At 38.1% G+C, this 12,887-nt stretch overlaps 1 protein-coding gene across 33 annotated transcripts in view; it reads right to left on the minus strand.

Annotated features, from left to right (window-relative positions):
* Positions 1–12,887, minus strand: part of CREM (cAMP responsive element modulator) — a 99,755-nt gene that overhangs the window by 70,756 nt on the left and 16,112 nt on the right. For 29 of the 33 annotated variants that reach the window (XM_067701866.1, XM_067701885.1, XM_067701832.1 and 26 more), the window contains one exon: positions 11,114–11,234. In XM_067701866.1, coding sequence (XP_067557967.1) covers positions 11,114–11,234 — 121 coding nt within the window. Of the gene's footprint in view, positions 1–137; positions 289–11,113; positions 11,235–12,887 lie in introns of those variants that run through there. The other 4 variants (XM_067702071.1, XM_067702020.1, XM_067702010.1 and 1 more) reach the window with 2 other exon arrangements.

Here is a 12,887-nt window from a genome sequence, read left to right on the forward strand (position 1 = left end):
CATTCCAACAACCAAGCAGGCAACTGCTCAAAAAACAAGCACATAAAATGGATGTATTTTATATTTCATAATTTTTATACCTCTTTTTATGAGGCTCTAAAAGTGAGTATAATGAACTCATAGTAGACATAGTTTACCTTTTCTTCCTGATCCCCTGAAGAATAATCCTCTTCTATAGGATGCCTGAAACATAGATTGTGCTGATGCCACCACATCTACAGAAAACCCCACTATAGACAATAGTTAATCTGAAGAAATAAATTAAGATGATGCAATTGACAGCCTTACTTGGCTTTGCAATTTAAAAAACTCTAATGACACGTAACTGGGAAAACCTCACAATGTTGTAACACAGCATTTGATTAGCACCTAGTGGACTTGCTCCAATCTGTAGCTAGGTTCCCTTATGATGGGGTTTATGATGTCACAGAGCCACTGAGCCTGCATTTAAGACAGTTAATAAAGGATGAAAAAATGTGAATTCATGGTATAGCAGACTTCGCTATCAACTCTGCTGCCTGAAAAGTCAGATCTATATATTACCTATTTTAATTCCAAGGACTACAATGAAAACCCAATTAACACTCTATGTGAGAAGCTGGAAAACTATACTGATTTCTGTGTATTAAGACAGGATTCTCAACAGTCTGTTTCTTCTATGGATAAAAGAAGTATTTAAAGAATATTTCAAATATTTTAAGGCTGAAAACAGGAAAATAATATTTTAAATGTGAACACTTTAATGAAGACGCAAAACACTTCATTTTAAAAAAAAGTTGTATTTACTTGTGCTAAGTGAAGACAAACACAAAAAGAAAAATGTAGAATTGGTATCATTTTAGTGTCTTTAGTGTTTTTCTTTCCCATATTGAGGTTCTTCTTTTTTTTTTTTAAACAGTGTAGCTAACAAATTGCCAAAATCAATGGAGTTAAATTTTACCTTGTGAATATCAACTGAAAACACTGATAACAGAGTTGGCCACGTAAGATGGATATTTTTATATTTACTATGTTAAAATTGTTAGAACTATATAATATGATCTTTGAATCCTTTGTGTATAAGGCATGAAGAAATACTATCTGAAATCTATAACCTGAATTTAAAAAGGGAGAAGTGGATTCTGTTTCTGGTACTGTAATTATAAATGGCCAAATATTATGTCTCTTTAAAAAAATTCCCCTCTTGAAAGCAAAGCAAATGTCGGAATCAACTCATTCTTAATTATATAGTCTGATAATACTTCCAATAAGCAGTGGTGATCACTGTGATGATCAGTGATGACGAAATTAGGGGTTCCTATGCTTTGAAAAACAATGTCCTAGTGAAATTTTTCCCTAGCTAATCCTTATAATTTCCTATTTATAGTACTTGGAGCGTCATTTTATATTCTAACCAATACTAGATGTTTTACTTGTATTTATAAAGACTATGAACACGTACATGACCTTTATAGAAGTCAAAAATCCTTTAGCTCTAGTTGTTTAAAAATCAATCTTATATCTTGGTTTCCGTAAGACTGAAACTAAAACTGATCATAATTTTCTAGCCAATTGCATTACAAAGTAGTAAATGTACATAGTGAAGTAAGTTGCAGTGAGATCCTGAGCCAAAAATGGCATTTACCCAGCAGATGTCTTACAAGGGCAAACACTGGACTCTTAACAATGATACACATCATTTCTAGTAATGAATAGGAAATGCACGTGCCAAAAGCCAGAAGCTACAGAATGAATGCCTAAAACCACTTATTCTCCAAACTACATATTAATCTATTTCTGACCAAAATCAACTCAGGAATGTCTATGCAGAAAACTGCAATTCACTTGAATTATTCTACCTTAATTCTTCTACCAATCACTTGGTATAAGTCCTAAAGAGTACTGACTAAGCAAAAGCAACCTTAAAAAATAGTAACAATAAACAGAATGTGGTATATACACGCAAAGGACGAAGGAATTCCTATCACATACTGTATAGCTGAACCTTCAGGACATTATGCTAAGTGAAATAAGCCAGTCACAAAAAGACAAATATTGATGATTCCACTTATCTGAGGGATCTAAAAGTAGTCAAATCATAGAAACAGAAAGTAGAATCGCGGTTACCAGGGGCTGAGGGGAGGAGTAAAACGGGAGTTGCTATTTAATGGGTATAGGGTTTTAGATTTGCAAGATGAAGAAGTTCTAGCGATCTGTTTCACAACAATGTGAATATGCCTAACACTACTGAACTGTACACCTGAACTTAAGACTGCAGATTTTATGTACTTTTTTTCCACACATAAAAAATAGCAATAACTATTGCCCCACATTTGGTGGATATGATAATTAACTGACTTATTGCCAGGAAGATACTCAATAAATTGATTTTACCAAAGGCAATGAGACTGACTTCCCCATCAGTTTATAAGACATAATTCTAAAGCTCTGGGTGTTCCTGTACTCTTGGCCCCAGAATTACTGCTCAAGACACAGACTAGCTATTGGTGCCAGGATTTATATGGACCAGTTACTAATACATCAAAATGGATAAAATTTAACTTTTCTATGCTCTTCATATATCCAAGGTCAGAAGCTGAGTTGGGATCTAAATATGATACTATCTTATCTGCCACTAAATAATGAAGGAGTAACAGTACACAGTATATATGTATACATACAATAGTTACTGCATAGTACTGTGCATATATATATAGTATTATATATACAGTAGCTAGATGTAGCATATATTTATGATTACTCTTTGCTAACTATGCATTTTCCCAGGTAATGCTATCTGAAATGGTCTGGTTCAACACTGAGTACCTACGTATTACAAGTAATAGAAATGCTTAATGAAATCTAAAGCCAGGTGCCTGGGTTCTGCCTTTTATTAACTGTGTGACCTATGACAAGTTATTCACCCTCTCTGTACCTTAGTTTCCTCAAGTGCAAAAGAGAATGAAAAAAAACAGTACCTTTCTACAGAGCTGTTGTGAGAGCTGAGCTATATGTGTAAAGCATGGAACAGCGTCTGGCACATATTGAATATTCAATAAACGCTCACTCTTGTTATTTTTATTATTGTTACATTTCATTTAAATAATTTGGTCAAGAATGTAGAGCTTAATTTACATGTATTGATATTAATCCTTTGATTTGGAAAGATTAAAATATTTTTTAAAATATTCCTCAAAATTAAGGTGGAGAAAGAAGAATCAAGGATTTGCATGAAAGTAGAAGTCAAAATCTGAATCAGTGACAAAACATGGCCAGACCAAATTGCATCCTTAAGTTTTTTCAGTTTTAGTCCAAAGATTAGAGTTTATAAATAGAAAAGTCTAAGAATTTAGCTCCTAAAAAAACAGTATAATGAAACTTGGTCTCACCATGAAATCAAAAATCTAGTAATAAATTTTAGTTTAGATTTTCAGAGCCAAAATGTTGCGAAGGAATGCTTGCAACGTTTTAAAATTTCTAAAATAAATCCGAAGTACAAAAATTTGGTATAAATAAAATTTAGTAAAATAAAATATACCAATTTATCAGAACTTTGCTTATAAAACAACTACATATCAGCTTTTCTTCTCTATACCCACTGGAGGCCTATTTAAGCATAAATAGATTTATATTACTTTAGAATGAATTTTTGATTCAATATATTCTTATAAATTTATTTATTTTTGGCTGTGTTGGGTCTTCGTTGCTGCGCGCGGGCTTTCTCTAGTTGTGGTGAGCGGGGTCTACTCTTTGTTGCGGTGCGCGGGCGACTCATCGCGGTGGCTTTTATTGTGCGGCACGGGCTCTAGGCGCGAGGGCTTCAGTAGTTGTGGCACGCAGGCTCAGTAGTTGTGGCTTGCGGGCTCTAAAGCACAGGCTCAGTAGCTGGGGCGCACGGGCTTAGTTGCTCCACGGCATGTGGGATCTTCCCGGACCAGGACTCGAACCCATGTCCCCTGCACTGGCAGGCGGATTCTTAACCACTGTGCCACCAGGGAAGTCCTGATACGATATTTTTTTTTTTTTTTTGCGGTACGCAGGCCTCTCACTGTCGTGGCCTCTCCCGTTGCGGAGCACAGGCTCCGGACGCGCAGGCTTAACGGCCATGGCTCATGGGCCCAGCCGCTCTGCGGCATGTGGGATCTTCCCAGACCGGGGCACGAACCCGCGTCCCCTGCATCGGCAGGCAGACTCTCAACCAATGCGCCACCAGGGAAGCCCTTGATACGATATATCTTTAAACTAGCATAAGCCACTTCACCTCAAAGCCTGGCCACTACTATTCTAACCATATGAGGTTACTATAATGAATAAAGCGAACGTTTATTGCACGTGGACTTTGTGTCAAGCACGGTGTTTGGGCTTCACATAAGTCATCTCATTTAATGGTCAACCAATGAAATTAGTATTTCAATTATTTTAGGTAAAGAATCAAAGAATTCAGTCTAATAAGTATTTACTTAAAACTATGTATAAAAATTAAGAAAATAATTTTGTGCGGGCCTAGCCGCTCCGCGGCATGTGGGATCTTCCCGGACCGGGGCACGAACCCGTGTCCCCTGCATCGGCAGGCGGACTCCCAACCACTGTGCCACCAGGGAAGCCCTTGTTTTTTTTATTGTGGTAAAAAATACATAATATAAAATTTACCATCTTAACCATTTTTAAGTGTACCCTTCAGTAGTAAGTATATTCACACTGTTGTGAAACAGATCTCCAGAACATTTTCATCCTGCAAATCTGAAACTATACCCCTTAAACAACAGCTCCCTTGTATCTCCTCCCCCCAACCTACTCTTTAACTAGAAAAAAGTCAGAGAAAAGGATAAAGAGAATAACTGTTTATTCTCAGTTATTTTGCCATTACCACTAGCGACAAACTACCTGTTACTAAAACTAAGAAGGAAGACTTGAACATCAAACAAAAAGTACCCAAATCTCATAGAAAATCATTACAAATGACAGAAAATCTCTAACAGTCTCTCAAACACCAAAACAGATTTGTACGCATTTTTTTTCTGATTATAAGGTGTATAAAAACAAAACCTTTTTCTGAAATTTGACTTTGACTGCTTTATACCTACTGAAATTACCTTTGAAACACCGATTTTCATTCAAAGAAAAGTATCATTTAACACACTGGGATGAAAACACAGAGTATATTCTAAAGCCAAAAGCCAACCTTTAAAGAAATCTGTTAGCTATTATACACAAAGTTATCAAAATATGAGTACAGATTATATAACAAATTCTTATTCAAATTGAATAAAATGGTGACTAATATTAACAGTTCACAAATTATTTTTACTTATATCCCTTTAACCTTGAATTACCTTCAAGAATGAGTTACATTTCAAAGCAGTATATTTTCTTGCATTAGTTGACTAAGCAACAACAAAGATTTAGCATTTACTGAAAAAAATTCACTGTTCTATTTTTTTCCTCCTAACTTTTGTTAATTTTTAGAACTAATTCTAAGTGAATACAAATGTTATGTTCAAAAAATTTTAATTAGGGCAATTAAAAATAACCAGGGGAAGGAATACATAAAATTAAGAAGCAATAGAAAGTCAACAATAAAATGAAAATTTTTATTTCAAAATCTTAAGAGGAACTTCTTCTCTTTCAGTTAAGAGCCCCTCAAGTCAGGGAATCAGCATATTGAGGTTTAAAAAACAAGATTCAATTAAACACTGAGCTTGGACTTCCCTGGTGGCGTAGTGGTTAAGAATCTGCCTGCCAATGCGGGGGACACGGGTTCAATCCCTTGTCCGGGGAGATCCCACATGCCATGGAGCAACTAAGCCTGTGTGCCACAACTGCTAGGCCTGTGCTCCAGAGCCCACGAGCCGCAGCTACTGAGGCCGCGTGCCGCAACTACTGAAGCCCATGCGCCTAGAGCCCGCGCTCCACAACAGAAGCCACCACAGTGAGAAGCCCGAGCACCGCAACGAAGAGTAGCCCCCACACACCACAACTAGAGAAAGCCCGCGCGCAGCAATGAAGGTCCAATGCAGCCAATAAAGAACCAGGACAAAACACTGAGCTTGAACTAGATGTACTCAGCCGACAGTAAGTATACCAAATCAACCTAACATGATACAGACCAACTTTAATATACAAATATGATGTTGCTGACCAATTATCAATAGCAAATGTTGCTTGTATGTTGCTTGTTTTTTTTTTCGATAGCCATCCATATTCTTCCTGGTCCTACTTAGGACCAAGAACATGGATTTTTGGCACAGCTGGCCAAAACAATGAGAAATGCCATTCCAATTTTCCACCAGTTTGAAACAGAAAACACACAAGTCATACACTGAAACCTATCCCTTGTTAAATCATTCCTACTCCAATCCCTCACTGCACACCAGGCCTGCTTTCTTCTAAGATGCTTCTTTACGTACTGTTTGCATTTACAGCAGAGAGGATAAGAAAGGAGGTTAGGGCTCCCCTGGTGGCGCAGTGGTTGAGAGTCCGCCTGCCGATGCAGGGGACGCGGGTTCGTGCCGCGGTTTGGGAAGATCCCACGTGCCGCGGAGCTGCTGGGCCCGTGAGCCATGGCCGCTGAGGCTGCGCGTCCGGAGCCTGTGTTCCGCAACGGGAGAGGCCACAACAGTGAGAGGCCCGCGTACCGCAAAAAAAAAAAAAAAATAGAAAGGAGGTTAGCAGAGTATAATCTCTGCACAACATTCCCTAGTGGCTTCCTCTGCTCCACAGAGTCTCCTTGTTTCCAAAAATACAGAGGTTCTCGGAAAGGTTAAATTTTATATTAGAACTAACTCTCTCGAAGCACTACGCTGACCCTGATATCTCGAGTTTCCTTCCAGCTCTATGACCCCTGTGATTCTGCTCCTTTCACCTTTCCTTTCCTATCTGTGCTGAAACTTCGAGAATTGGCCATTTACAAAATAGGGTTATTTATCTTTCCAACTCGAGGTGTCATACTCAGGCCACAGGCTGCATCAGCAGCTATAAGGCATGAAGCTCCAGATAGCACATCGTCTCCTGAGGCTCCATCTGGATTACCGCGCTCACCCTGAGTTTCATGGCAGCATTATTAATTCCCAAGAGACGTGGAACAAGAAAAGTTCAAGGTGCTACCACTGTTGCCTTCAGAGTAGATTACACATTTGTGAGATGAATGGGGAAATGCGAGCATGGACTGCATATTATACCAAGGAATTATGCTCGATTTTGTTAGGTATGATCATGACATTTGGTTATATAGGAAAATGTCCGTAACCTCTTAAGAGCTGCATACCCAGAAGAAAGTAGGAATGACATGACGTGATGTTTGAGATCTGCAGAGCTGCTTAAAATTCTTCGACAAAAAGAAAAAAAAGAAGATAAATGAAGCAAGTGCTACCAAATCTTAGTAATTTTTAAGTTTCTACATATATATGCGGGAGAATTATTCTACTCTTGTATATGTTTGAAATCTTTCATCACAAAAGAAATGATAACTTCCCATTACCCATTTAAGGATTATATTATTTCCAAAGGCTGTATTATTTTAAAAACTACCTGTATATACAGTAATTTTGCTTTTCACCGTTTTAGCTTTAGGAAAGGGTTTCCTCCTGGCTTGGTTATATAAAATAGACTCTTCCATTTACCACCAAGAGTTTTTCCAGGGGGGAAGGGTGGGGATGGGGGTAGAATCTAGTCTTATATATGTATCAACACACACACTTACCAGACAAGATTCCAGCTTCAATTAAACAAACAAACAAACAAATCTACTTTAAAAACTAACTCAGGCAAGAAGAAATCCAAGTCACAGTACTCAACCTCGATGATCTGCCACTCCAGCCTCTAGCCCTTTGACACTGTCACCACGTGACTTCTATTCACTATTGGATACAGTTAGAAGCGAAAGGCTCCACTGATATCTGGGAAGTTATAAAACAGAAAAACTGAAAACTGAGAACTCCAGCCTCCCTCAATCAGTCAGCAGAGCAGAGGTGTGAGGGCCAAGAGCAAGCTCAAGTTTTCAGATCTTCGTAACTGGGACAATTTTCAGTGTTAACTTGATTAACAGAAGCTCTGGAAAGGCCAGGATACTCAAAACTACCACTATCAAATGACCAGAGGCAAAGGATCAAACCCGCTGAACCTTCTGGTTACACCCTGAACCTTCTGGTTACACCCTTCGTTCCGACACTACTTAATGATAATTAGACCATGTAAAAAGGAAAGTAACTGTTATAAATTCCTCTTTACACAAACCTGAACTTAAGTCTAAAACATCTGAGAATTCACAGTCCTCTAGTTTAAATGAAGTAAGTGGCAAGTACATACAATGACATTGCGAATTATTCAGAAGAGTCAGTCACTTTTAGCATACATTATAGGCTTAATAAAATTTCAGTTTGATTTTCTAATCCTTCTATTATATAATACTGCATAATAATAATGAATACTCATAAATAAACTGCTTCAGGCATCACAAGAATCTAAACTAATAATTACGTTTAGAAAATTCTGACTGCTAAGAACTGTGTCCTAATTCTGCAAAATATCATGATCCATAGAGGATTTATGGCCTCATATCCATGGAGGATAACTCTTAGTTAACCAAAAGAATCAATGACTCAGCATACAGATTTCTTCTTAATCTCTTAACATTCCTAGTATGTGAAAGACAAAAACCATAATTTATTTTTTGATCAACTATTTTAAATATAGAGAAAACAGAATAACATAGCAGGTCTATGAACTCGCTATCCAGATTTAATGACTATCCACATTTGATATATTTGAGGTTTTTAAGGAAGTAATAAACATTGTAAATGTAAACCACAGCCTTTTTCTAGTTCTGTGATTCAGCCTTCTCACAAGCCTCTATTCCCCCCTTCTATTTTATTTAACACTCCCAGCTTTCTCACACCCCAGTTCTCACTCCTTTGTTTCACAGACCCATCTTTATCTATTATTTCACAGAAAAACTTCTTGAAGAATCTATACTTCCAATTTCCTCTCCCTCTTATTTATTCTCTAACCTACTAAAGCTAGGTTTCTGTTCACTGGACCTATTCAATTCCAAAACCTCATAAATCCAAGGTTATTTTTTGGACTTCATATTACTTGACCTCTTTAGCAACTTCTGACTGAGGCTCACAGGGCTGGGTGTCACCCCGGCTGAAGGTCCTCAGAACTGCCAACTATCACTGTTAGACAATGGAGATCTGTTGTTTTGACTGTGCAGGCCCAGAAGGCCGGAGGAAACTGCATGTGTGGAGGACAGAAAACCAGTACCTAAAGGGAGAGAAGTGGCGGCAGAAGGAAGATTTGCTTTCAACTACCACTTCAGCAAAAGGGCAGAATTATAGACCAAGAATCATAGTTATAAAAACTCTAGAACACCCCCAATTCACCAAAAGATATATGTGCATTCTCTTCTATTTTCACAGACAAAAAGACTAAAGGATAAACACCAAAATGCTAACAACAATTAAATTTCTGGATGTTAAGACTATAGTTAGCTTTAATTTTCTTCTAATAATACACATTTTATCAATTCTGTACAATGAACATGCATTTTTTTAATAAGAAAAAGGCTGCTTTCTTAAAAAATAGCAAAGGTCTGAATGCCTGTTTTCCGGGGTAACAAAGAAGGGTGTTGCCATGGAGATGTAGCTCCACAAAGCACTTGTGAGGAGAAAACCCCAGGGAGCAAGTGGGTGTCGGGAACTTGAAAGAGGAAAGAAAAGCAGGCTGGGTGCGTGGGTGTCTTGGGAAAATAGAGGCCTCACAGGAGCCAGTCTGGCCGGAGACAACCCAGGAGGTGCCTGGCGCTCCCGAGGGCTCTCCAGGCAGCCATCCGGTCGTTTCTATTCTCCCTTCAAGATACTGCAGGAGTCTCTCCACTGCTCGCACCCCACATCACCATGATGCCACTCAAATGATGTCCACCCCCCAACCCCCCAACCCGCTCCCAGCTCGCTGAGGTCCCCATCCAACCCGCACACAGTCGCTGGTGTCTTAAACACAGTGAACACTGAAAAATGTCTCAGGAACATTTAGAACACAGGATGGTCCACGCTCCCAAATGTTTACCACCCTCTGCTTACCCTGACCAGCTCAACTTCCCAGGCCAGACACGCGGCTCCACTTGGCCTCAACGCTGCAGCTCCCACCCCCATCCTCTGCCTTTGTACATTCTTCCCTGGCCTAGAATATGCTTCCCTCTCCTCCACCCGTCAACCTCTACTCACGCTTTGTGTCCAGCTCAAAAGTAAAATCCTCTACAAAGCACTCCTGGTCAACCGGCTGCTCCCCCGCTGCACGCCTCAATCATTCCTATGTAACATCTCACAGTACTTCTTCTTTTTTTTTTTTTTTTAACATCTTTATTGGAGTATAATTGCTTTACAATGTTGTGTAAGTTTCTGCTGTATAACAAAGTGAATCAGCTCTATGAATACATATATCCCCATATCTCTTCCCTCTTGCATCTTCCTCCCTCCCCACAATACTTCTTACACAGCGAGAATTACCCCTCAAACACCTCTACCCCACTAAACCGTGAGATGTCAAGGCCAGGAAATACATACCCCACACATCTAGAATAGTGCCTAGATACAGGAAGGATTCAGTAAGTATTTGATGAACTAAATAAATGTGATTGTTTTTACTACATATTTTTATAGATATCCAAAAATAAGAGCTGAAAAACAAACACTAACTCATATCAGTGGTCTCTAAATGAAACTAATTCAAAGTTTAAGACCTAACTAAAAAGAAAGTAAAGATTAAACCAAATATACACTGGACAAATGGCAAGATTTCTGCCATCTTTATAGCTAAGAATATAAAACTACTGAATTGAATTCAATGTGGAATTACTGAACTTCTCGAATAATAAATTGAGGATTACATACTATGGATACTAGGATTACACACATACTATGGAGGGGATTTTGTTTTTCCTTTACATAGTGTCTGTTACAATGCAAAAGTAATTCAAACACGTATCTTCTCTTCCAAGTCAAATCAGTAAGAATGGCTGATAACCGGGGAATAGGGGAAACTTAAGACCAACTGCAAGAAAACAGAATCTGCACACAATTCTCATTCCCATACAGGCTAATTTTCATTGGTGCCTGCCTGTTGCCTACATTAAGTTTACCTGAGCTAAAGTGGGGATTGAATTTTGACCAGTCTGCATCTGCATGTGAGCAGATTCGCTCTCTGCCACAGAATCTGGTATACTTCCATCCTGCTGAGAGTCAATTTCCATGGTCATTTGTCTGGAAAGACAATAAAAAGGAAGAAGTATTAAGGCCCTATCTGAATATCTGAAATATCTGTTTTCACTTGGCTTTCTGATTGATATTCATTTCTATCATCCAATCGTACTACTTTATATTTTCAAGAAATAGACTCAGTGGCAGAGTCCTAACTCTCCAAACTTAAAGGCACCTTCTCTGCTCACTGGGTATGAACATTACCAAGGGAGCACTACAAAATGTTCCATGGAATTAGTTTATTTAAAAAAAAATTTAATCTTATAATAAAGCCTCCTTGATAGTTATTTTAAGCCCTCTTGCATAAATTAGTGATAAAGTTAGGTTTTATATTTTACATGAAGTTTAAATATTCTATGACTCTCATGGCCTAATAAACCTGCTTTACATTATGATGTAATATGAAAGAACTTCCACATTGTCTAAATTAAATGTGTTACAATATAAAGATGTATCTGCTTTGTTAGCACTAAGTAGTTTCTGATAAAAAAGCCTGTCAAATTGAATCACTCAGAGTTGACCATTTGTCCTGCAGCTCTCCCTTTACTTAAAGAGGAGAATCTAATTTTTCCAGGAAAAACTTATGCAATAATCTTTTTGCCTATAATTTCAATTTAATTATTTCTATATAGACTCTTTCTAGATAGATGGTAAACCATATTATAATGTTACCCTACTACTAGAAAATATAAAATGCAAACAAAAAATAAGCAAAATCAAATTCCAAAAACTTATAGGAACTACTCCCTGCTATTGTATATCTTTTCAGTTGTCAATAATATAGTGTGTTTTTTTCACCTTAGTAGACTAAACATATATGCAGAAAGTATGCAGGTAAATCAGAACTTTGAATTGACATGTCCAGATCTTTTTTCCCAGATTTGATTAGTAACCAGACCCTACAGATCCTTCATCTACTTAATACCTTCTTTTGCATTTCAACAAACATTACCTGAATTCAAGTCTTCTGTTCTCAAAGCTGTCTGCTGTAGTCTATACTACACCTAGAATTACTTCTCCCTATTCAGACATTTTAATACTTACAACTGAACATGACAATTTAGAGCAATTATAAAAATAAAAATCTAGAGTCTACTATGAAAAAAATGTCTTTCCCTCAACATTCCCCAATTCCTTTATCTCTTTTCTTATTATTTCCCAACATGGACTGCCCAATTCTAGGTAAGTAGAGGCCATGCCCCTGCAAAAACAGCCAATTCCTGCGGTTCTACTTTTGCTGTGAGCAGTTCCCAAAGAGAATACCTAGAACACTTAATTCTGCAAGATATGAAAAGGTATTATCTGAGAAAAGAGGGTAAGGGGGAAACGCTTAGTTAGAGGTCGAAATATCCGGGATTAAAAGGGTTTCTTTGCTGCAGAATTTTCTCAGAAGCTTGAATATTTCAGTATGACTTGAGAAGGGTGGAGGGTGCAGATCCAATAGGCAGCATTTTCCAGAAGTATCTGACTCCCCTAGATCCTCTTCCCACAAAGCAAGTCCTAGCAGAAGTGTTTTGGGAAGAACTTGAGAAATGTTGTCTTATGCTATTTCTTACACCATTATTAAAAGCTCTCTTTAGGGGCTTCCCTTGTGGCGCAGTGGTTGAGTCCGCCTGCCGATGCAGGGGACACAGGTTTGCGAGCCGGTCCGGGAAG

The sequence above is a fragment of the Pseudorca crassidens genome, chromosome 1, assembly GCF_039906515.1.
Source record: "Pseudorca crassidens isolate mPseCra1 chromosome 1, mPseCra1.hap1, whole genome shotgun sequence".
Taxonomy (NCBI): Eukaryota; Metazoa; Chordata; class Mammalia; order Artiodactyla; family Delphinidae; genus Pseudorca; species Pseudorca crassidens.